The 26,021-nt window shown below is 36.3% G+C and overlaps 1 protein-coding gene across 2 annotated transcripts in view; it reads right to left on the bottom strand.

Annotated features, from left to right (window-relative positions):
* Positions 1 to 3,891: 3,891 nt before the first annotated feature.
* Positions 3,892 to 26,021, bottom strand: part of LOC129266122 (coatomer subunit delta-like) — a 28,835-nt gene continuing 6,705 nt past the window's right edge. The window contains exons 2-11 of one of the 2 annotated variants that reach the window (XR_010294495.1): positions 25,169 to 25,432; positions 18,789 to 18,968; positions 18,217 to 18,419; positions 16,243 to 16,410; positions 14,955 to 15,120; positions 11,314 to 11,461; positions 10,018 to 10,129; positions 8,522 to 8,726; positions 5,320 to 6,235; positions 3,892 to 5,025 (exon numbers count right to left, since the gene is read on the bottom strand). Coding sequence is in view for 1 of the 2 variants with exons in the window: in XM_054903970.2 (XP_054759945.2) it covers positions 6,146 to 6,235; positions 8,522 to 8,726; positions 10,018 to 10,129; positions 11,314 to 11,461; positions 14,955 to 15,120; positions 16,243 to 16,410; positions 18,217 to 18,419; positions 18,789 to 18,968; positions 25,169 to 25,432 (1,536 nt within the window). In the remaining variant the exon portion in view is untranslated. Of the gene's footprint in view, positions 6,236 to 8,521; positions 8,727 to 10,017; positions 10,130 to 11,313; positions 11,462 to 14,954; positions 15,121 to 16,242; positions 16,411 to 18,216; positions 18,420 to 18,788; positions 18,969 to 25,168; positions 25,433 to 26,021 lie in introns of both variants that reach the window. The other variant, XM_054903970.2, reaches the window with a different exon arrangement.

The raw sequence follows: 26,021 nt of genomic DNA, 5'->3' as shown, positions 1-26,021 counted from the left end.
AATCATAAAGAAATATATGAATTCAAAAGAGACTAAGAGAGCCTTTTCATAAATAAATCATATGTTTTAATATTTGCATCAAACGGCACATCATAATAAATGGGGGACACGAATGCCTCTCACAAATTACTAAGGGCACCAATAGCATGGGTATTTTGCATATTTATCAGTATGGCTATTGGGATTGTGCATAAAACATTTAGGAAACACACGAGTAATTCAGACTCACATTCGATCACGTGTCGAATCACAGCTCATCAAAAAAATATGTAAAAATAAATCATTGTATATATACATTTCGTTTTAATTCATAGAGTTGAATTTACAGCAAATAAAATTAGGTACTTGTCCAGATCGAACAAATTGAGAGCAGTGCACAGGGAGAAAAACCGGAAACGTATTTCGGACAGTAATTACCGTAAAACGATTTTAAAACATGTCCAGTTGTGAAAGAGTATGAACGTGAAATTCATGTTATCATTTATAAACTCCTCAAAAAAAAGTTCGGAAATGTCACTTTGATCGATAATCCCTCCCCGGTTTTAGTAATTATCAATGTGTTATTAATATTGATAAATAGAACATTTAATTCTCTTTAAAATGATACCCTACATGATATGATTATGGTTCACATGGAGGTGCAGTGCCTTGAAATGTGTGGCAAGGTCAAAATTCAAAAGTTGCAAAATGACACAATATTGAAAGTCACTGTATTTTTTTCAGTGGTGATGAAAGAGTTTCTCAGCGGTTTCTTTTAATTGTTTTCATGCACCTTAACATCAACATTAACATGGAATCAAACACACCTCTGCACAAGAAAACACATAACAAACAAACAAACCTGCATAGGTATTTCAAACCACGACTCAAACCATGTTATCTCACAGAACCATCACTACAGAAGCAGAGGCTTGATTTGAATGGATTTTCATCTCTATTGACACAGACAAAGAATCATGTTCTGTATTGATCCTTTTATTACTATTTCTGCTCGTTTTGCAGCTTTTCAATTCAGACCTCATCTAACACTTTTGAATCCTGCTCTTTTCATGATGGCATGATCATAACAAGCATGGTATCATCTTAAAGAGAATTAAATGATCTTTTGAATGATATCAAATATGCATTGTGTAACATTGGGAGTTGGGAGAAATTAATGGCCAAACTCGGATTTCCAAACTTTTTATGCTCGTTTTGCAGCTTTTTCAATTCAGACCCCATCCAAATCTTTTGAATCCTGCTCTTGTTGTGATGGCATGATCATAACAAACATGGTATCATTCTAAAGAAAATTAAATGATATTTTGAATGATGTAAAGTATGCATTGTGTAAAATTGGGAGTTGGGAGAAATTATTGGCCAAAAACAGATTTCCAAACTTTTTTTGAGGGGTTTATTTGGATATACAAATGCATTTCGGACAAGCGTAATAATTACGCTTGTCCGAAATGCATTGTTCCCGGATGAATTACTTGTGTGTGTCCTATAGGGAAAACGATAGAGGAGTGAGGGGGGAGGTGTTAGGGGCGGTACAGAGGGCTAATTCCACCTTCACTTTATATTTCAAATATATGTTAACTTCAAATTTTTCATAAACATCTTAAATGCCAAAGATTCGTGGCCCTGGGAAGAGGTGGTCCTACCCCCAATAATTTAACTGAGGTGCTGGATGTGTTATTCATCATAGGCAGCACCCCCTGTAAATCTGGTAGGTATGATAAATAGTAGAAATGTATCCAAAATGTCCTATATTTGCGGAACAGGTTTACGGTACACCATGTGAAAAGTCCTGGAAGGACGTTTCGGACAGGTTGACTGTCCGTCTCCTGAAGACGGACAGTCAACCTGCCCGGAACGTCTACTCTCCTGCTACCATACTTGCCGACTCAGGCCAGGCTTCTCTCACCTACTCAAGCCTGCCGACTACTCGGGTTACCGCCTCTTCTGCATGGTTTACAGTCCTTTTAAGGACTACATTCATCTCGAAAAAAATACTCTACTTTCAAACCTCCACTTTCTCGCCTTTCCAACCCACCACCATTTCTATCCACTTTTCTTATCTTAGTCCTTCCAGGACTTTATAACTGGTGTACCGTAAGCCTCTTCCACGATTGCTCATACCACCATGTAAACCTTCAAACATCAGCCCAATATTTGGTATTGAAAAGTTTTTCCTGGACCAAATCGTTCCCATCAGTGCACTGCAAAAATTAAATTAATGTTAAACTTGTGAAATTTCCCATGGTCCACTGACAGCTGACGCGGTTCCCCAAGGCTGGCATCATTATATATTTACCCCCCCCCCTTGGTAGACCTACACTCATAGATCCTGCCCTTGGATAGAGGTGATATGCAGCTGTAGGGAGGGAGTATCTACAATAGTTTGTATTGTTATATGTTTTAGTTCAGTTGTTGACCACAGCCAATCTTAGTTCCGAACTTGAAATCTCCTCATGGGAAAATCTGTCAGTTTGCTGATAATTTTATTGTAGACACATCTGCCTACCACACCTATACCACTTATGAAATTATCGATAAAAAAATGGAGCCCTTTCAACCTCCTTTAATAACATTTATTGATAAGCAAAAGAAAGTTGTTCACCCTTTTACATCCTTGTCATTTATACATAGCTTGTCTGTGTGCGCGGGTGTATGATGGGTGTTTAGTGGACGAGGGTGTGTGTGTGTATGCAGCGGGATTCTCTCTCGTAAACACAGATACACATAAATACACAATACATAGGTCTCCCCACACCCTCAAACCCTTACCAATGCTCCGACTGCCCTCAACTCACTCTCACACACAAAAACACGCACACCCTCTCCCCTAAATCATTAAATAATGGTCTCACTTCCACACCCACTTTCACCACCTGCCTCACACATTCTGATACACATGACACATCCTCTCCCCCACACCCTCAATTCCAAAACAATGGCCCTCACTTCCACAACCTACTTTTACTCTCCGTCATATAAAACAAACACACACACAATGCACCCGCTCCCTCAAATCCAACACCCTCGATTCCTAGGCAAGTGAGTGCAATGTCCACACACACAAACTTTGCACCTAAAATACACACTGCTATGTAACCCACACCCAATACACAGAGACTGCCTCTATCCATGCGACACACACAATGTACCCTCTCCCCACACCCTCAAACCCTGAAAAATGCTCTCACTTCCACACACATAAATCTCACCATCTTTCTTGCATAAACACACACACACACGATGCAAATTCTCCCCCCCCCACACCCTCTAACCCATAACAATTATCTTCCACACCTAATTTCACCATCTCTATCACACACAAACACACCCACCTACATGCATACACACACACAATGCACCCTCAAACCCGAGGCAATTAAGAGCAATCTCTCTTCCACATACACACCCACAAAAATTTCAACCTAAAACACAAACACACTTTCACCCACACCGGATACACGGAGGTTTCCTCTGTGAAATTCATGAACAGACATTTTTGATGGGCAAGAGATATCAACCCAACTTTGGAACCCTTGTGGTGTAAAAAGTGATGTTTTGTTAGTGACATGGATAACAATATTCTCAACCATAATTTCTAAAAAGATTATTTCAGATGAAAGTCCTTGCTGATCATCGCTGTATTATGAGAGGGGAAAAAAACACATTTTGCTGTGGGGTGGGAAGACTGCCCCCCCCCAAAAAAAAATATATATATACAGTATATATATCTATCTATCTCTATAACTATAATTAACGAAAACAGGAAAAACTAAGAAATAAAATAAAATGAAAATAACAAAAATGAAATAAAATTAAAATTAATAAATAATTTAATAAAATACTTCTTTAAGAGTAGTATCAAATAAGGACACATTCACTTTGGACCATCGGTATTTTACATGTAGACCTTTAATACAAATTTTCTCATTGATAGAATAATTTGAACAGAAATTATGACACAAATATGAGTGGACTATATCCACGTCTATATCAGCAAAGTACATCACTTCATACAAAGGTTATTTAGACAAACCGACAAGTACGTTCCTATCTCCTCTATATATCATTTACAGTAGTTGAATAGGAACAATGGCGGAATTAATTCAAACATAATCAGAAGAAATACAAAAGAAACTGGAGAAATAACGAGACAGCAATGTTATGGGAAAATATTTTCGATCAAATAATTAATATTTCTGCATCAGAACACAAAGTAGTCCCTATTAATGTGTTCATATATTTAGTTTATTTACACATACAGTATTGGTTCATAACTGTGCCCACTAGGAAAAACCCAAAGATTTACTTCTTTTCTTCAAACATGAAATCATGCTTTTAAGAAAAATATTTAAGAAACTCAGCATGTTGGAACATAAATCTTTCCTTTCACATCCTGGAACTCAATAAATTAAGAAATAATATGAAAAAGGTCAATGTATGAAGTACATTTACTTTAGTTTTGGAATGAAGTAAAGTACAATTCTACAATTGTTATGATAATATTATTCTAATATTTATTTACACAAAAGAAAAAATAACAACAGAAGTACCTGTACCATGTAACCCTAAAAATCAGAATAAATAAAGGAGGCCTTTTGTCATAAACTAGTTTAAGTATGTCAGATTTACTCTCATCCAATGAAATTACAGGATTTCAGAAGCTTATAACAGAAGCTTCTTCCTTGCCATGTATACAGTGCTTCATGAAAGAGGACCCACATCTGAATCATGTTTCATACAGCTCTTCATTGAGTTGGATACGACTTTAAAAAGATCGAAGAGAAAAACTAGAGACACACATTAATGTGATGCAATCTATTACTTGATAAGAATTCAGTAAAATGGCATAAATACTTAAAGGAGAAACCCTTGAAACCAGCTGAATCCATATCAAAGAAAAAAATCAAAGAAACATATTGTTGAAAGTTTGAGGAAGATTGAATGAATAATAAGAAAGTTATGAGCATTTGAATATTGAGATCACTAATGCCATGTAGATCCTCCCATTGGCAATGCGACCAAGATCTGTGATGTCACACACGTACAACTCCCTCATTACTTTAGTACTTATTTCACTTATATTCTCACTTTTGTAGAGTCTATCACAAGGTGAGGTGTTCTCTTTATGAGAGGACAAGTACAGAGGTTTCACAACATTATATCATTGATGAATCGTTTGTCATATGATTAGAATGAGCAAAAAGAGATGTTTTGGGGTATATTTTCAGTGTCCAAAAGGGGAGAGTTGTTCATCTGTGTCATCATAGATCTTGGTCGCATTGCCAATGGAACGATCTCCATAGCATTAGTGATCTCGACAATCAAATGCTCATAACTCTTCTATTGCTAGTCCTATTTTACTCAAACTTTTGTTGATCTTATTCTTTGATTTTTCTGCTTTCACAAAAGCTAACTTGCTCCAAGAGTTTCATTCTCCTTTAATGTGATGCAATCTATTACTTGATAAGGATTCAGTAAAGTGGCATAAATATTTAATCATGTACAATGAATACATTGATTGCTAATTACAATCAATCAGTGTTCTTTTTTAAACCGGAATACTGTAAAATACCTGATACCATCCACATCACATCCTTCTTCAGTCTGGAATACACGATAAACATGTATATCTTGAAGCATGCCATGCATATAATAATAATTATAATTACATGACAATCGAGACATAATGTCCACTCTTCAACAAAGTACATCGCAATACCACACAAATACAGAAAACGTATATTGCAATACCTTTTCTTCTGTGGGACACAGAAGCCAGACAACATCAGCAAGGCCGGGTACCAGAGGAAGGAACCGCTGGGGCTTGAAATATGGGAATAGGAGATTATTTATTTCAATGTAGTATTTATAACTCAGGACCAGGGTCAAGACCGTCCAAAATGAGGGTTAATGACAGTGCCCTGACAACCCTTCAAAGAATTCTGACGATGACCCATATGAAAAACAGCAAAAAAGACGAGTCTATGGTCCTAATGATAGGCAATAGTTTTTGCTACTAACCCACTGGCATTCAGTAGCGGCGACTGTAAATTCCTGATTGTTTGGGTTACATGGTACAAGAAAAGTGACTCCTGTACAATATATGATGGGCAATATTACATTTTGATATGTGGAGTGTCTGGTTTTATACAACTTCATACTTGTCCACAAGAAGGGCAATGTCCGATGAAAACTTGACTGGCTGGTCACTTTCCACTGATAAAACATCCTCAACCTGAACGGTAAGAAAGTAGAGATAAAAATAAAAGATGGTAAGATATACAGAAGCAGTGTGTGTGTTTGTATGGGCGAGAGAGAGAGACAGACAGATAGAGAGGGGGAAGAAAGAGAGAGACAGGTAGACAGAGAGACAGAGGCAGGGAGGAATGAGAGAGGATAAGAGACAAAGACAAAGAGAGACAGAGTAGGAGGGAGTACAGAGAAAGAGAGACAGAGATACAAAACAGAGTGACAGACAGGTATACAGAGAGAGCCACACAGAGGAGTCAGAAACAGGGAGACAATCACAGCGAACAACAGACAATAAGAGACAACAGGCAGATAGTTAAAAAGAATGTATGAAGAGAACAACATGGACAAACGGAAAAGAGCATAAACTCACTTTCAATTAAAGAACAATTAGCAGAAAGATGGAATGACACAATATGAAGTTGTTATAGTCATGACTAACCTAAGTTTATTTCATAAAACAAATAGCCACTTACTTTCACTGATAAGTGTCATAAGCTACTGAAATCCTTGCATCTGATTGGCTCAGAACAAAGTATGTCAGTGAAATCACTGACAAGATGATTCATGAAACACTCCTGTGTGCTCCACCCCCCCCCCCCCCACTCACACACACACAAAGCCATCACAATGTACTGTACTGTCAGTGTAAGCAAAACTACAGTTTTGGTAAGACCTTTGAGTTAAAGGAGAATGAAACCTTTGGAACAAGATAGCTTGTGTGAAAACAGAAAAATCAAAGAAACAGATCAACGAAAGTTTGAGAAAAATCGGACAAATAATGAGAAAGTTATGAGCATTTGAATATTGCGATCACTAACGCTATGGAGATCCTCAAATTGGCAATGCCACAAAGATGTGTGATGTCACTTGTGAACAACTCACCCCATTACTTTAGTATATATTTCACTTAAATTACCTCTTTTATCACATCTATCAGTAGATCATGTGTTCTTTCTAGAGGAGGGTATGTAATACAGAGTTTTAAAGAATACATCATGGACAAAGAGTTTGTATCACAATAAGAAAAAGCAAAAAGATACATTTTGAGGGTATTTTATAGTCTATCAAAGGGAAAGTTGTTCACATGTGACATCACACATCCTTGTCGCATTGCCAATTGGATCTCCATAGCATTAGTGATTGCAATATTCAAATGCTCATAACTTTCTCATTATTTGTCTGATTTTTCTCAAACTTTCTTTGTTCTCATTCTTTGATTTTTCTGTTTCGACAAATGCCTACTTATTCCAATGGTTTCATTCCCCTTTAATGAACAAATTGTTTGCTTTTTAGACACTGTAACAAGAAAGGACCTATCTAAGGTTCTGTGAATTCCTCCCTCATCAAGATGACACGCGAAGCAAAAATAGGTTAGGCCTATCATTACTTTCCATGCTCAATGAACCAGGCTTTCTTCACATTCACGTGTAAAAAAAAAAAAAAAATGTTGTCTCTCCAGTACCATGGAGCGATAACATATACAGTGACAGATGATTTCAAAACAGATGAGCACGAGGGGCAAATTATAAATTAAAGTTTTCAGATGACTCTTTTCTTAGATTTAGTAATAGTGAATAGTATGTACAATGGATCATTCTCAAAACATAAGGGGAGGGGGGAAGAGTCCCATACATCCCTGCCTGAATTTGCCACTGACATGCATATTTCATACAAAGGAAGGATAGGGTTCCCAGCTTTTCAAGAAAGCGAAATTCCCTGATTTTTCCCTGATGAAGTTTGAAAATTCCCTGATAATTATTCAAACCCATTCCCAATTTTGCATGTTTTCTAAGTTGTTGCAGTGAATTACATGTATTTTCAGTATAAAAACAATAATGTAAAACTAATTAGTACCACCATAACCAGTCATTCAGTGGATGTTGTTTTGATATGCAACAAAATATAACAGAGTCTGACTGACTACTTTGCTTTCGACTTTTGAGCTGATCAAAATTCTCTGATTTTTCCCTCATTTGAGGCCTTTTTCCCTGATTTGAGGTATTTTTTATCGAATTCACAGATTTTTCCCTAACTGGAAAAAAGTAAAATTATTTCCCCTGATTTCCCTGATGAGCTGGAACCCTGAAGGATTAATAGTTAACAGAAACATTTAGGTCAAAACCAATGGCTAGATTACAGTGTCATTTTAATAACATTGAATTTCTCAGCGAGTCTTGACAAGATACGTGATTATCTCACACACGTATCATAACATTCAAGGCAAACGAACGAGCCTGACCGTATAAAAATAAAGCGGCCGAGAACTAACCTGAATATCACAGTATGATTTCCTGGAGATAAAACTGACAGTAATGGGGAAGAAATCATCGGGTTGACCAGCAATGGCAAACTCCATACTACCGGTCTTGTTGCTGGTTTCAATGACGGGCAAGCTCCACTCTAGCATGTTATGTCTTGAATCGTGCTTGTAGTTACCATCTACCTCACTGACCTTGGGGGCGCCAACACCAGATCTGTTGTGATAAGGGAGCAAAAATATATTGTTATATTCTCATCTTAGTAGATTCAATTTACTCATTCTATCTGTTTTAAAGGTCAGATCCACCCCAGGAAAATGTTGACTTGAATAAATAGAGAAAAATCAAACTAGCATAGTGTTGAAAATTTCATCAAAATCGGATGTAAAATAAGAATGTTATGACATTTTAAAGTTTCGCTTATTTTTCACAAAACAGTGATATGCACAACTCAGTGACATGCAAATGAGACACTTGATGATGTCGATCACTCACTATTTCTTTTGTTTTTTATTGTTTGAATTAAACAATATTTCATTTTTTTGCAGATTTTACAATAAGGACCAACTTGACTGAGCCATATAGTATCAAACAATGCTAATTCTACATGTTCAGGGAGGAATTAAACGTTGTTTCACTTGACAACGAGGAGAAAATTTAAATATTTCATATAATAAAATACAAAAGAAATAGTGAGTGGATGATGTCATCAGTCTGCTCATTTGCATACCGACCAGGAACTGTTTTGTGAAATTACGCAAAACTTCAAATGTCATAACTTTCTTATTTTTCATCCGATTTTGATGAAATTTTCAGTGTTATGCTTGTTGGATTTTTCTCTTTTTATTCAAATCAACTTTTTGTTGGGGTGGACTTGTCCTTTAACTTAGACCAAATTTTTATGGAGTGCCAGATGTCAACTTATTCACCAACTGACCATTATTCTAATGCTGCTGCAAAATGTTGTCAAAAAATGAAGTGAGTTGTGAAATTGGAAGGATATGTATAAAACAAGAATATAATAAATTTTAATGAATTGGTACATAATAATTTCCATGAAATAGAAATGTGGCTTAAAATTCTAGTTTAGACTAGGATAAAACCTAGGTTCAGACCTGCCAACCTTCTACAAAAACAAAATGTATTCTTAGAAGGAAAAAAAAGTATTTTTTGACAAAAAAAGAGAATTTTTAAAAATTTGTCTCAACAGAACAATCGCCAGGTTGTTGTAGTGAGATCGATGAAAAAACATGTAAAATGACTCTACTTGAAAACTTGATAATTCACCCTTTTAAACATGTCCTCGTACGCAAGAATTTACTTGTTCCTTTCATGCAACAAGTTACTGGTCCGACAGTGATTTTTACCAGTCTTTGAAAATGGGTGTAACCATTTATTTTTTTTTCTCTTTGTGTAGAACAATATGAGCCCTATAGAAAAGTTACATTACCCTAAAAGTATTGAAATTTAAATCCAAGAAGAATATGTCCAGATATTGTCAACTTACGGCACAGGTATGTTGATGACCACATCTTGAAGTTCCATCTCTTCTTGTAAGAGCTCATATTCTATATTGACATCACAACCGCCCTCATTGTTAGGTGATGGCCAGCAGTTAACTGTAAAAGACAAGATGGTAAAAAATACATCGACAATAAGAATAATAAGTTTCATTTATATAGCACTTATCACATCGGAATGACATTTCTAGGGGCTTTAAAGATACATACATGTATATTACCCAGTCAATTGATTCTAGCTTGCCTGCATCTGATGTGTGCACATCTCCACTCCCTGAGGAGTAATCCAGAAATGAGCAGTCAATATGCTCCAAATTAATCTTACATGACCCAGGTCATGATAGGATCTTGGACTGTGTTGGGCTTGATATAAGCAACAGGATCAACCTTCCATTCATTGGGAATGTTTACATTGATTTGTGTTTCTGACTCGAAGCATTTCTGCCTAAATTGTACAGAATAGCCAGACCACACATTTGTACATCAACGGGGTTCCCACAGAAATTTGAAAACAGAATTCCATGACTTTTCAATGACTTTTCCATGATTTCCTGTGACGTCCCGGGAGTTGGGATGTCACAAAACTGAGCAAATGGAAATCATGAACACGAATTGTACTAGTAGAGTAGGATCACAGAGTATGAGAGTTGCGAGACACGACAAACTGGAAAGCTGCCATAGTTAAGAGGTAAATGCAATTCAGTTCAGTTTCAGTTTGGTTTATTTTCATATCTCATAAAATATCAAATACACTGTACAATGTAACGTCCATCGAAAGACAGTAAATCATTGATAATAAAATAATACAATACATCACCATAATTCATAATAAATCAGACAAATGTTATACAATTGAACGTTTGGATTGGAGACAGATATATCAATAAGATGAGAATATGAAGGGCAAACTATTTAAAAAGCAGAGCTTGTAATTTATAGTTTCCCTATTAATTAAATATAAGTAATTGTCAACTTGTTTTAATATCAATATGTAAAAAAAAAAAAAAAAACGAGAGAAAGAAGGAGACAAAAAGAAGAAAAAAAAAGGGAGGTGGACTGACAATAGTTAAGGGGAACACTTGTCTAGGGAGCCGATGAATTGTCATTTAGATATTTGTTTAAAATATAAATTTTCAATTCCATGACTTTCCACAAATTTTCCAAATTCCTTGACTTTCCATGACCACAAATTTTTCAAGGATTTTCCATGAATGTGGGAATCCTGATCCACAAGATCAAATTCCAGATCTATTTCTAATTCATCATAAACAAAGGATACTCACTTAATAAGGGGATCAATGTCTCATCTGATGATTGAAGTCTCCACTTGAGAACGCCGACGTCGTTATTAACTGGGAACGGTCTGTCAGGTATCTTCATGCCGATGTACGATTGAGATGCAAATAATTTCTTGTCCACGTTGGGATGCGTCTGCAAGAAGGTGAATGAATACACTGTCTATTATTTGGCACCTACTATTACATATTAGAAGTCTCAGAACCCGCAAGAACATTGGAACATAAATATCCAGATGGACAATTCCATAAAAAAAGCATGTCTAACCCTGTATATGTGGCAATCTTCTGAAATTATTTGTCTCTATATTATGAAGAGATTATGTACAATGCAACATAAATATCTTTTTTTTTTCAAACTAGTTGGACAATTCCATAAAACATGCATGTCAAACCCTGTATGTGGCAGTCTTCTAGAAATATTTTTCTCTACATTACAAGATTACGTATACATGTATAACTTTTGCAGTACCCCCAATGAAAAGAGTATTTTGTTCACACCCCTCAGTAAATATGACAAAATACAGTTGTCTGTTAGGAATGACATGACGAAAGTCAGTAGAAAATAATGGGGCCATTGGGATGAAGGTAGGTGGTGCAATCAAATGGACATGGTGGGGCAAAGGCGACTGCTGCAAGTGTGGGTAGATCTTGGGCCCGTTTCATAAAGGACTTACAACTGTTGTAACTTGGCCATAATGGCAACTACCAGACCTTCATTTTTGAGGAGCGCGATCGCGCCGGCGCTCCTACCGCGCTCCTTAAAAAAAATAAGGAGAGCAAAAAATCGCGCTCCTAAAAAAAAAAAAAAAAATGAAAAAAAAAATTGTTAAAATTTCACATTTCACATCTTTAAATCCTTGAAATGGTCTTCTTTTTTCCATGATTCCTTGAAATTACTTTGATTTAGTTGAAAACTATCAGAAAAATGAAGAATATTCATCTCTTTCCCGACTCTGATTTTAATTTAAACTCGGTAAATATTTGCAGTCCCATGTAGTCCCATATGTAGATTTTCATGGCAGCACCATGGAAGTCTACATGTGGGACTACAATATTTACCGAGGTAAGTTCAAATCAGAGTCGGGAAAGAGGTGAATATTCTTCATTTTTCTGATAGTTTTCAACTAAATCAAAGTAATTTCAAGGTATTATGGAAAAAAGAAGACCATTTCATGGATTTAAAGATGTAAAATGTAAAAATTTTTCAATTTTTTTTTTTTTTCAATTTTTTTTTTTTTTTTTTTTTTTTTTTTTTTTTGCAGTAGTGCATACGACCTCTTGTAAACGTATTGACGTGACCCAGGCCTAGTTTCACAACAGATTAATTAATAGCTAACACAGCTATTGCATATATATACAATGTTAAGAAAAATCTACAATTTATCATACATGTATTGTAATGAATTGATTTGAGCTCCTCACGGAGAGCGATTCTGAGGAGCTCAATTGAGCTCCTCAAAAAAATAAGGAGAGCGATTTATTGAGCTCCACGAAATTATAAACGTGAAGGTCTGAACTACCATGGCAACAGGGCTCAGCAGCCAATCAAAATCAAGGTTACAATGGTAGTTGCCTTAATGACAAAGTCCCAACAGTTGCAAGTTCTATATGAAACGGGCCCCTGACAGCCTAAAGTAGATAAGAGTTGAGAGGGCACCATGGCCAGGGTCCTAAAGCTACGCACCAAACATTGCGCACAAATATTAAAGGAGAATGAAACCCTTGAAACCAGCTGAATCCATATCAAAGAGAAAAATCAAAGAAACATATTGTTGAAAGTTTGAGGAAGATTGAATGAATAATAAGAAAGTTATGAGCATTTGAATATTGAGATCACTAATGCCATGTAGTTCCTCCAATTGGCAATGCGACCAAGATCTGTGATGTCACACACGTACAACTCCCTCATTACTTTAGTACTTATTTCACTTATATTCTCTAACTTTTATAGTCTATCACAAGGTGAGATGTTCTCTTTATGAGAGGAAAACATTATATCATTGATGAATCGTTTGTCATATGATTTGAATGAGCAAAAAGAGATGTTTTGGGGTATATTTTCAGTGTCCAAAAGGGGAGAGTTGTTTATCTGTGACATCATAGATCTTGGTCGCATTGCCAATGGGAGGATCTCCATAGCATTAGTGATCTCGACATTCAAATGCTCATAACTCTTCTATTACTAGTCCTATTTTACTCAAACTTTTGTTGATCTTATTCTTTGATTTTTCTGCTTTCACAAAAGCTAACTTGCTCCAAGAGTTTCATTCTCCTTTAATTGCAACATGCACACTCTCTGTGCGAAACTGTGCCCGCAGTGCTAAAGACAATTCCTATTTAGACCGTCAGCAGAGGCTACAATAAATCACAAAATCCATCCAATCCATATTTTATTGTTCGAAATAAACATCAGAAATTAAATACTCCGAAATTTTTTTTTTGCCCAATTGATCATGGGCCCAGCAGCCACTGTGCAGCGCCAGATCGACGGGCTCTATCCCTCTAATCGTTGAACGCCAAACAGGGTAGCAGCAACTCCCATCTTTTAACGTCTTTTGGTCTGACGCGGCCGGGGTTTGAACCCTCAACCTCCCGGTTGTGAGACGGACGCTCTACCAACTGATCCAACACACCGGTACCGGTACAAAATGCACGAAAACCGAACAACTGTTTGGAATTTGGAAGGTATTTTCACTTCAATTTCTTATATTCCTAGGAGAATATGGACATATTTCAGAAATTAAGGCACGGGTAATTCGTCCAGTGTGTAGCATTAGGGCACATTCGACATTGGGAGGCGATATAAAGAGGTGTTCAGAAAACATGGTGGGATTTTCATTTTAGTGAGTTTTGTTACATTTTCTTCCTGGTAAACGATCTTTAGAATATCTACCACGAATTAGAGTATAAATCTGTTTATATATTAAAATTGTCACAGGTTTTAATTAAAGTACAGAGCTCTAGGTCCCCCATCATACTGACTATTATTACGCAATGATCTGAGATGACATATCATGGAACTTCCTTAGCTGTTACATTTCCAAGATGTCAATTAATCCAATGCTACCATGATGTCCATCCCACTTTTTAAACATCACAAAGTCGAAGAAAAGATAATAATAATAATAATTGATTGATTGATTGATTGATTATACATATATACATCATTTTCAACATTACATAATATTCATATTAGTATAATCATTCATATTATATATATATATATACATGATTGGAGCATCATAAGGTCTATGAGCTAGCGAACAATGTTCCAAGAAAAAACTACATACACATGATACATAAATTATACATTTGCTAAGAGAATACATTCAATGATGCGAACATCAAATAAGAGTTAAAAGAAGAGCAAGAGAGATAGGGTAAGGGGTGAAAAACAGAGTGGGAAAGAGAGAACTGAATAGAAAGAGAGAAACATGAAGAGAGTACTAAAAATATTTAAAATACAAGACATCCTATTTTGATAACGAAGACTCATTAATAATAATAATAATAATATAAGAAAAAAGAGTCATCAAATTTTGGGGTGCTTTCATCTTATAAATCACGCAAAGCGTCGAGGGGGGGGGGGTCCCCCCAGCTTAATAAGGGTTAAACAAAGATTATACCTGTAATTGAGCTCCTTTGTCATCATTGTTTGCTACTCCGATCTTGATCTTTCCATATTTCTGATCTGAGATACGAAGTGTGATCATACCGTGTACATCGAAGGTCTGGAGACCTCCATCTCTACCTGTCGAGACGGTCATCTTCTCTTCCACTCTTATGTGAATTCTAAATGAGGATCAAAGAATAAAGAGAAGCTTGTTGTAATGATTGACCTTAATGTCACTATTTCACACATGTGGTTTTGAATATGTGTTTTGCAACCATGGTTTATGTAGATTTCATGCATTAATAATGTTTAATTCAGCTAGTATGAGAGAAAACTACCAATTTTCTTATTACTGTTATTAACTACTGTCAATGTTGTAAATTAATCAACTTTAACAGTGGGCTCATTAATGCTGTAACCTCAGTAATTAATGTCAAATTTGCAACTGTGATAAAAGCGCACATTTATTTTGGATGCTCTCTAAATATAAACACTGAAATACATACAAAATTGATTCATAAACTCTACATCATCAATTGACAAAAAGCTTCATGAATATTGGCAAATATGTAAGATTAGGACTAGACATTTTTGACACAGAGTACCCCTAAAATGATTGCTAAAATGATTGTGGAGCGTTGTGGCCCATTGGATTAGTCTTCGGACTTTGAAACAGAGGGTCGTGGGTTCGAATCCCAGCCATGGCGTAATGTCCTTCAGCAAGAAACTGATCCACAGTGTGCTGCACTCAACCCAGGTGAGGTAAATGGGTACCGGTAGGAAGTAATTCCTTAAAAAGCTGTGTGCGCTATGAACGCCTAGCTTAGCCGGGTAATATAGGAGCGCCTTGAGCACCTAACAAGGTGGATATGAGCGCAATATAAATAACCTATATTATTATTATTATTATTATCATTACAATCATCATTTTTAAGTCAATGCCTCTTAGTGTTTTTGAGTAATCACGCTATCTGCATATGTATTTCATCTTGACTTTGAGATTTTATCACATTATATGCTTTTTATATTTCCCTCAATTTTTTGTCATTGTAGGTATCAAGATGCAATGCCATATTTCATGCATGCCTGTAAACTCAACGAAACCTTTGATCCGTCCCAGACAAACAAGAGAATGGACAATAAACTACTAGAATACTACAGGAGACATTGTTTAATAGTAAGTCAGGGCTTAAATTCTGTTCTGTTTCTTTTTCTGTTCATGGTAACTCCCGTAGGAATTCGACAGGACAGCTTTTGCTGGTAATTGCCAATCTGAGTTGAAATGATTGCAATATACATACCCTTCTGTTTTACTGGCAGGTGTGATGGTTTTGGCGACGTTTGAGGATTGTCTGCTCTTGGGGGCATTTGATGTGACCTCTTCCCCTTCTAATCTGAGTTTATCAACAAAGATGTCTGTACTCTTCGTAGACTTGCCAAGCTTCATGGCCTTGCCCGTACCCGATGGTCTGTGAGGGAAAAAAATGCCATAACAATAAAATTATCAGTATAATTTTGTGAATAGGTAATTTTGTGAATATGCCCATTGTAAATGGTATCAAGTGCTAGCCTAATTTTGAATTCAATGGCAAAAAGAAGCTGCTGAAAACTGCTTATCTAATAAAAGAGAGCCAATGGAGTAAATTAGAAAGTCAAAAGGGGCCTAAGCTTTTGATCCTAGCAGAATCTTCGTCGGAGGCGACGACAAAGATTCTGCAAGGATCGAAAGCTAAGGCCCCTTTTGACTTTCTAATTTTGAATTCGAATAAATCAAATACAGGACAAGCTCTTGTACTAAGACTTCTCTATAATCATGAAGAGGATTTGCAACAACTTTGGAGCTAATTTGATGACCCCTTCTAGGAAAATGCTAATGAGATCTAATCCTCTATTAATCATCTTGCACAGTAGTGTAAGTGGAGATATTTAACTGATTTTTGGTGTCTGTGGGGAAGGGGGGGGGGGCTTACATTTATTGATTTTAAGCAAATAATCATTGTTGGTGAAGGTGATGGGAAAACTATCACTTCCAAAGCAACCTGGATGTAGCTATCTCTATTAAGCGAAGCTGAGGAAAGAAAGCGAGTACATCCAGCTTGCCGAGGAATTTATAATTTTCCTCACCACTTGAAATTAAGAGGTGATCATATGCTTTATATTCCACAGCGGGAACCCCTATGAACGAAGAAATCTATATTATACGAGAGACAAGTTTTATTTCAAATATCAAGGTTTCCTTTGAAAAAAAAATTTGATTAAGTCGCATGATTATGCTACTTTTAATGTTAACGTGGATGTAACTGTGTGCAAGCACCTACATCTTGCTCAAGCAAGATTCATTTTGACCAAACAAAAGAATTTTACCGTCACAACAAAAGAATCGAGTGGCAATGCACATTTCTTTTGCGCAATGTTTAACAGCTAGCGCATCTAGAACTTGTGCTATCATCACTGCATCGTGATAGAGAATGATGGAGCCAAAAAAAATGAGTAGCAATGACCTATTAATTTTGCACGTACACAAACTGATTGTACTTATTGTACGTTATAACCCTCGCGCTTAAAAGATCAGCGAAACACAAAAGTTCCATCAGTGTGAGTGATGATTGATGGGGAAACTACCCTTAATCATGTGATGTACTTCTGGCCAATCCTATAGTAAGATTCTTAGCATGCAGATTACAATCTGTAACATCTACATTATCTGTGTTAAAAGAAACCAAAACCTAAGAAAAGAAGCAATCTTATCGGAAAGAGTAAAATGAGAGGAACAATTTAAAAAAAGTTTCATCAAAATCGGTTATGAAATAACTCTTGCACTTTCTATGGGGATCCTCAAATTGGCAAACGTGCTTCAAAATGGCTGATTTTGTGGACAACTCTCCATTTGTTTTGTACACAATTTTTCAGATTTTCCTCATTATCTTTCAAATTGCATCTTGCCTCCTTCTGAGCACAACATATGTAACAGGAAAATATAATTCACACCACATATGTCAAGGTCAGGAGGAGATAATGTGAAATATGTAAAATACAGGGGGAAATCGGAAAATTTGTGTACAAAACAAATGAAGAGTTATCCACAAAATCAGCCATTTTGAACACGTTTGCCAATTTGAGGATCCCCATAGAAAGTACCAGACTTTATAAACGTCCATAACTTGCTTATATCATAACCGATTTTGATGAAACTTTTTTTTAATTGTTCCTCTCATTTGACTCTTTCCAATAAGATTACTTCTCTTCTTGGGTTTCCTGTAATTAACTGCACTCACTTGATAGGCTTTGATGGTTCGATAGGTTTCTCTGGCGTGACGATTGTCATTGAGCTGGACATCGATGACATCCCTGATGAGCTTGATGACCCATAACCCCCGCTGCCATAGCCTCTCTTGCCTGACCTCATGGCCTCCTGCCTCTGTTTGGCGAGCTCCCTCGCTCGTTGCTGCATCTTCTGCTTAGCCTCTTTCTCTTGAGACTGCAAAACAATTATCATGATTATGAAACAATTTAATTCAATTCAATTCCAATTTGCATGCTGAATTAATTCTGGGGGATAATAATGTCAACTGTATTTAGATCTTTTACTATAGATTTCAAAATTGTACCATTAATACTGCTAATTATTGTATTACATGTTAGTCAAGAACTATACACATTAATTTGCTTCTCTAGTCTCATTAACATAAGCAGGAAAACTACATATTGCGATTTTTTAATTTAATTGTACGAATGTGCAAAACTTTAACATAAGTGTGCCAAGGGTTAACTGTAAAAGGACTGGGGGACCATGATACCCCCCCCCCCTTCCAAAAAAGAGAAGAGAAATAAAAGAAGAAAAACCCACCTCTCTGACAGCTTGATAGACCTTTTCTTCATGCGAGTCCATCTCAGTGAATGTACGGATCTGAGCTAGGTTCACGCTCTCCCGATAACCAAGGGCAACGATTTCATCAAAGGCAAATATAAGTTCAAATGAATGGTCGAGGATTTCACTTTCTTCCATCGCTCTGCAGTACTCAGGAATCTGGAAAGGGGATAGAGATAAAACTTTTTTAAAATATAATCAGAGCTGCCAACCTTTGAAAGTACAAAGTAGTAATCCAAAAGCTCAAAAGTCATAATTCTGAGATAAAAGTTATAATTTCATGAGCCATGCAGTATCATAAATTTCTTAGAAGAGGTAATATATATGCATGTACATGTATATAGAACAGATGCACATTGCCCAAAATTTGAAGTATAACAAATATGATGCAAAGTGATACAAAAAATACCCATTTGCCTACAACCGAACAAGTGTTAATAGTCCAGTCAATATAGGGTTTGACCCACCACTAATTGCAACACGAGATATTCCACTGCAATGATTTCAAGGAAGGTACCCTAAACAACATACTAAAAGTCCCAAGAAATCCAAGTGGTGGAAATTTAAGAAATTTGCATATTATGCAAATTAGCCATAAACAGTTAGAAAAATAAGGAAAATAGCCCAGAGATTACAAATTAAGTGTCCAAAACAATTCAATTTGAGCGAAAATTCATGATAAATAACTGTATTCAATGTTTTTTGTCAAAAGTGCAAAAAAATCTACCTCATTTGCATAATATGCAAATAAGCATCCTTATATTGAAAAATGTCAAGGTATTGTGATTTTTCTCTCATTATCTGCTTGAAAATTTCATTAATGTTGGAATTTACATGCTGCAATCACTAAGGACTTTGAATACATTTGTATTCAGCTAAATGTATCTAGCTTAGTGTCTGTAGTGTAATTTGCATATTATGCAAATAAAAGTATCTAACATGTTATAAATATTCAAGAAAACACACTGGTGATACATCCCTCAAAAATTGCAAGTAGATTATCTATTGAAATTGGAATATGGCAATACCTTACAGGAAGGTTTCCCAAACACCATATTAAAAGTCCTTAAATATACAAGCATATGGAAAATCACAAAATTTGCATATTATGCAAATTAGCCATAATAAATTACAAATAAGGAAAATAATCCAAATATTGGAAATCAAGTGCAGAAATCAATACGAATTGAACTGAAGCCCATTATAAGTTTTACAAATTTATTTATTTTTAAATAAAAAATCGTGAATAACTCTATCTCATTTGCATATTATGAGCATCTTTATATGGAAAAAATCAAGAAATTTTGATTTTTCTCACAAAAACAGTTATGAAAACATTTCAATCTAGATCAATATGATGTGAGCACTAAGAATGGCTAATACATTAATAATCAGCTTAATATCTGAAGTGTAATTTACATATTATGCAAATAAGCATCCGACATGTTATAAATATTCAAGGAAACACAAAAGCAAGGCTCGACATTAGCGGTGGCCCGGTGGCCCGGGGCCACCAAAAATTCACCTCGGGCAACCATTATTGATAAAATGTTAAGTTTTGGTGGCCCGAATCGGGCAACCAATAATTTTCAAAGTAGCGCAATTTTTCTCCCAATTCTGCACGCATTTATCAACTTTCTACAGCTCAAATTGCAAGCCAGTTCGTCATGCGCCTTTTTTGTTGATCTACACACAAATACACACACACACAGTTTGCATATTAGGCCTACAGCTATAGCATACAGTAGCTATTATCCAGCCAGCCGCGCCGGCCGGCTGGCGTGAGCTTTGCATGAAGCCACTGCATACAGCTGTGCTCTAGATCTAGCTCAGCCTATTCAGACTCAGGGAGCTGCGATAGAAAATGTTGCTGCTGAGAAATCTTCCACAGAACTTTGAAAATCTAAGTCAAAGTCACCTTTTACACCAATGAAATGAAATTCTACAGTCTATATTACGAAAATCTGGTGTACCCTGATTATTTGCAAGTATTAAGAAGAGGAATTATGACCTCTCTTTTGACTCAAAAAGACCGATTTCCACATGAATTAATACACATAAAAACACATAGGCAAGTACATCACAGTCCCACGTGTGCATTTGTATGTATGTTGATACTTGGTTTCTTTCGAAGCTGTGTATTTTCTAGCCTTAAACAAACAGACAGTTTCTTTCTTTATTGTTTATAAATGACTTCTTAAACCACTCTTGAGAAAGTAAATACTTTAGGAAGGCATTTCATTGATATGAAATGTGATTTTTTTTCCAACATTTTGGCAAATATAGGGAAGGACTTTTCTCACACTTTTTTTCCAATATAGTTTTTTCCGTTATTCTTTTTTTTTCTTTCATTTTTTTTTGACAGTGGTTAAACCATTTATACCCCTTCCCATTGAATATGCCTGATTAAAAAATATGTTTCTACTGAAAATAAAATAATACAAACTAAAGGATATAAAAATAGAAATGTGCCATTCCCAAAAGGTAAGTGAAAATTATATGCTTGGCTTTTAATTATATTCCAGTCAGAATAGACTGTTGCCACAGCTGTTGAAAATATATGTAATGGCTTCTTCCTCCTCAGGAGGACGACAAGAACACACTTGTCGAAACGTCGAGATTGGGTGGTCCTTTTCAGGACCAACATATGCCCAAGAAAGATACATGGTGTACCGTGAAACCTACTACACTAAGATGTATAAAGTGAAAGGAACTTAGTGGTAGTGGCTGCAGAATTAATATTTCAGAAGTTTGTTTTATTCATTTTTAATGTTTTTCTTTATATTTTTCGGGCCACCAAACTTTAATATCGGGCCACCAAAAAAAATTATTTGATGGTTTTGGTGGCCCGAACGGGCCACCACCAAAAAAAGTTAATGTGGAGCCTTGACAAAAGTGATACTTTCCTCTAAAATTTCATGTAGATTATGTGTATTAACCATGATGACCTTCCCTACACTTCTTGCTTGGTTGATATTGACTTTTGTCACGAGCAGTTACCCCACTCATATTGTACAATGATGGGTCCATTCTTCATGGATCCCACTGCTTGAATGCTTCATTATTTCCATCCAAGTCTTGCTCTCATCTTGACTTTGTAGAGACTTTGCGTTTCTTGCGAGTATAGTCCACGCTAGCAACTCCTGGATTGCCAAGTGATCCGCACAAGATGTCACACCCGTACAAATAAAAGCCCATTAGCTTCGAATATTTGGTCCTTGTAGCACACCAATTAGCTTATAAACTTGGGGTCCTTGTATTCAAAGCGCTTAACGATAAATCTCCACCCTACATCTCAGAGCTCTTATCTCAGCATAGACCAACACGCAGTCTCAGATCAGCAGCTCAAGCATTGCTGAGGGAATCTCAAACAACCTGGGGTGACAGAGCCTTCTACATCTCTGGACCAAAGCTGTGGAATAGCCTTCCCCAATTTATCAGGAGAGAAGAGACCCAATCAACTTTTGAGTCTTACCTGAAGACCTTTCTGTTCCCCACTCCAACATTATCCCAAGACAAGAATAACTCAATTGTAGCATTACTAGGACAGTACTTGAACTGAATGATGATCCTAATCACTGTTTGAAGACATTGACATTTGTGAGATATTTCCTATTTTTGAGCAAGCGCCATGAGCGCCCAGCTGAGGCGGATACCGGCGCTTTACAAGAACCCATCATCATCATCATCATCACCATCATCATCACTTGTCTTGGTGGTGAGTACTTGCTTGGATCACAAGATCTCTGGGCATGCTTAATAAGGGTAACAATGGGCATTTGCCTATACGAGCGACATGAAAGCCATTCATAAATTCATGATGAAGGCTTAAAGTGCATTATAGGCATCTTTCTCAGATACAGGAATCGTGATTAGACGGTCTTGCTGATATTGCTGCTTCATGATGAAGCATCCATTTTCTGTTCTTTCCTCTTTGATAAATCTCCTATGGCAACCATCTCCAAATATTAAAGCTATAGTTTCTAAGTAAGTCGTATGCAAATAATAATATTAATTTCCTGATATTTATGGTAAACAGAAATTCCTCAGTGAGACAATGAACAAACCAGATGGAGGACTAAGCCAGATTATTGCCTTTCCAACAAGAGGACACAACATAATGGAACACCCTTAACATCACCATCAAATACCATCAAACATTGATTAGACAGTGTGTACTACTTCCAGGATTTATTTGCCACAATGTGCTACTCATGGGTATACTGTGAGGTTGTCCAGAGGAATAAACATTTTATGGTACAACTAAGGATGTTCTTCTGGAGGAATGCTGACTTTAATAGTGTCATGCAGATGTACTTTGGACAATCATACAACTCTCTGTACTGAAATCCGACAAGTCGACGTAGGAGACTGAATGCCAATCAAGAGGACTTTAACAGGAACACACCGTTAACCATGTCTTCTTCCGACACAAGTTGCCTCAATGAGACAATGAACATAAGTTGTGTCGGAAGATGTCAAGAGTTTTAGAGAAAGGCTAGGAAGGCTTGCACATTTTAATGCTCCAAAAGCATCAGTAAGGTAAAGCTTAGAATTGCTACAATGCACTAAAGAGGACCATAAGAGGGTTTATAGACAAGCCTATAATTTGTTGACCGGATTGACAATGATCCAGGCTGTAACAATTAGCATGTTGGAAGCCCTTAATATCAATACCTATGACTACATTGGAATATCATTATTAAAGGAAGGCAAATATTTTTAGTCTTAGTATTCACCACTGATCATGATGATGACGCTGAAGTCCTGGGACCCAGTCCTGACCCAGATATGGCCAGATAACATATTGTTTAGTCAAGCAGGTGTAGCCAGACTACTGAAGAAAATGTTAAAGAAAACAACCTGCATGAAGCTACTAGGCCAGACGGAATCTCTGCTGCACTTCTTAATGAGACTACTCATCAGATCTTACCTGCCATAAGTTTGCTTTTCCTGGCCTCACTTTATCATGTTTATGCGGTGAAATTTCAAGAAAGTCTAAGTCGTTCCCATCCACATAAGAAATGGTTGTCAACTCTAACAAACTACACACCAATCAAATACTGTGCTTTGTTCTTGCCAATCCCATCATCTTGTCAGACTAACGCTTAGGAAGCGAAGAACATATTTCCAGTATTTTTCCTTGAATATAAATCATATTAGGATAGATTTGAATGCTTAGTGATAGCAGCATATTAATTTGAAAAACTGAAATGTTTTCACTGCAGTCAATGTGATAAAAAAAATCAAAATTTCTTTACATTTTCCATATAAGGATACTTATTTGCATAATATGCAAATGAGGCACATTTGCTAACTTTTTAAATAAAGACATTGAACTTTTTTATTCATCATGAAGTTTTAATTACTTGCTGTTGACATTCAATTTGTAATCTTTGGATTAATTTCCTCATTTTCTATTTTTTATGGCTAATTTGCATAATATGCAAATTAATTTTCAGGCATTGGGATGAATTCTCATGCTTAGTGATATAGTAGCATATTAATGTCAACATTAATGAAAATTTTTCAAGCAGTCTATATGAGAAAATTCACAATATCTTGACATTTTTTTCATATAAGGATGCATATTTGCATAATATGCAAATGAGGTAGAAATTTTTGCACTTTTGATTAAAAACATTGAATTCAGTTATTTATCATGAATTTCCATTCAAATAAAATTGTTTTGGACATTTAATTTGTAATCTTTGGATTATTTCCCTTCTTTTTCTAATTTTTCATGGCTAATTTGCATAATATGCAAATTTCATAAATTTCCACTGCTTGGATTTCTTGGGACTTTTAGTATGTTGTTTAGGGGACCTTCCTGGAAAGCATTTCAGTGGAATATCTTGTGTTGCAATTAGTGGTGGGTTACCCCCCTATTCTGGCTAGATTGACTGGACTATAAATCAAATCTTATCTTAGTACTTTTGTGAATAAGGACCAAAGATTTTCTGCCATTATTCATAGTTTACAGACCTGGTTGGTGTTTCATAAAGCTGCTCGTAAGTTAAGAGCGACTTTAAGAACGACTGGTGATCCTTCCTTGTGGTAAATGATAGATTCATTGGGGATGGTTTAGCGCATAAGAAAGGATCACCAGTCATTCTTAAAGTCGCTCTTATCTTACGAACAGCTTTATGAAACACCCACCAGGGGGTGTTTCACAAAGAGTTAAGTGTGACTAAAATTCATGATTAGTACTGATGCACACAATATGTAATTCGCAATTTGATTAATACGCAGTAGAGTGCGTCCTCTTCTGATTTGACCATTGCGGCAATGCCTTTTATTCGGCATGCGACTGGACATTGAAATTCGACTCTACATCATTATCAACTCTTTGTACTTACCACACGGGAAAATAACCTAAGAGTTTCCAAGTCTTCAAGGATGTTACTGGTCTTCGTAGTTATGAGAAGCATGTAGAGCTTCTCCAGAGGCTGGTAGACGTATCTCACGCTTTCGGTCTCCACAAACGTGTGCTGCTTGCCCGTGTTCATCAGCTTTGGAAACGCTGCCAAGAGCCCCTCGATACGAGATCTGGTCATCTCAACGAACTGGCGGGAAACAAGAGCCTTCCCGCTCTTGGTGCAAATGGCAGCTGCTAACAGCACCTACATGTATGGAAAAACAGATGGAAAGGGCATTTTTTAAAATAGGGGAGAAAATGCAATGGAGACAAAGCACGATTGGGAATTTCCTGGGAAATTTAGTTATTACCCGCCCAGGTGGGAAGTACAAGGAAACACTTGTAAATGCAGGGAAGTACTTAAAATGTTCGGTGAGGTACAGGGAAATGCTACAGTATATGCTTGAGAAACACCTGGGCAATACCTGAAAATAGTCCAGAAGTATATTGTGTAGTACATGTACATGTATATCCCTGCATTTTTAACTACATCAAGTACATGTACATGTATTTCCCAGTTAAAATACATCTGGGGCTCATAACACAAAGCTTAGTAATCATGGTAGAATATTTCTTTAACGATTGATTGCATTGACTACAATGTACAATCAATCGTGAAAATCAAGTGTGCGATTAATTGCTAACCTTTGTGTTACGTAACCCTGGAGAAAGCATTTGCACATTGCCCAATGTGCCAATGAGCTCAACAATTACGCAACTGCTTTCCATGACAAAAGCCAAGATGATGGCATAAACATCAGTACATTTTTTTAACATACATGTAGTCTAGCATT

The sequence above is a fragment of the Lytechinus pictus genome, chromosome 8 (assembly GCF_037042905.1).
Source record: "Lytechinus pictus isolate F3 Inbred chromosome 8, Lp3.0, whole genome shotgun sequence".
Lineage (NCBI taxonomy): Eukaryota > Metazoa > Echinodermata > Echinoidea > Temnopleuroida > Toxopneustidae > Lytechinus > Lytechinus pictus.
This window is presented reverse-complemented; position numbering and strand designations above follow the sequence as displayed.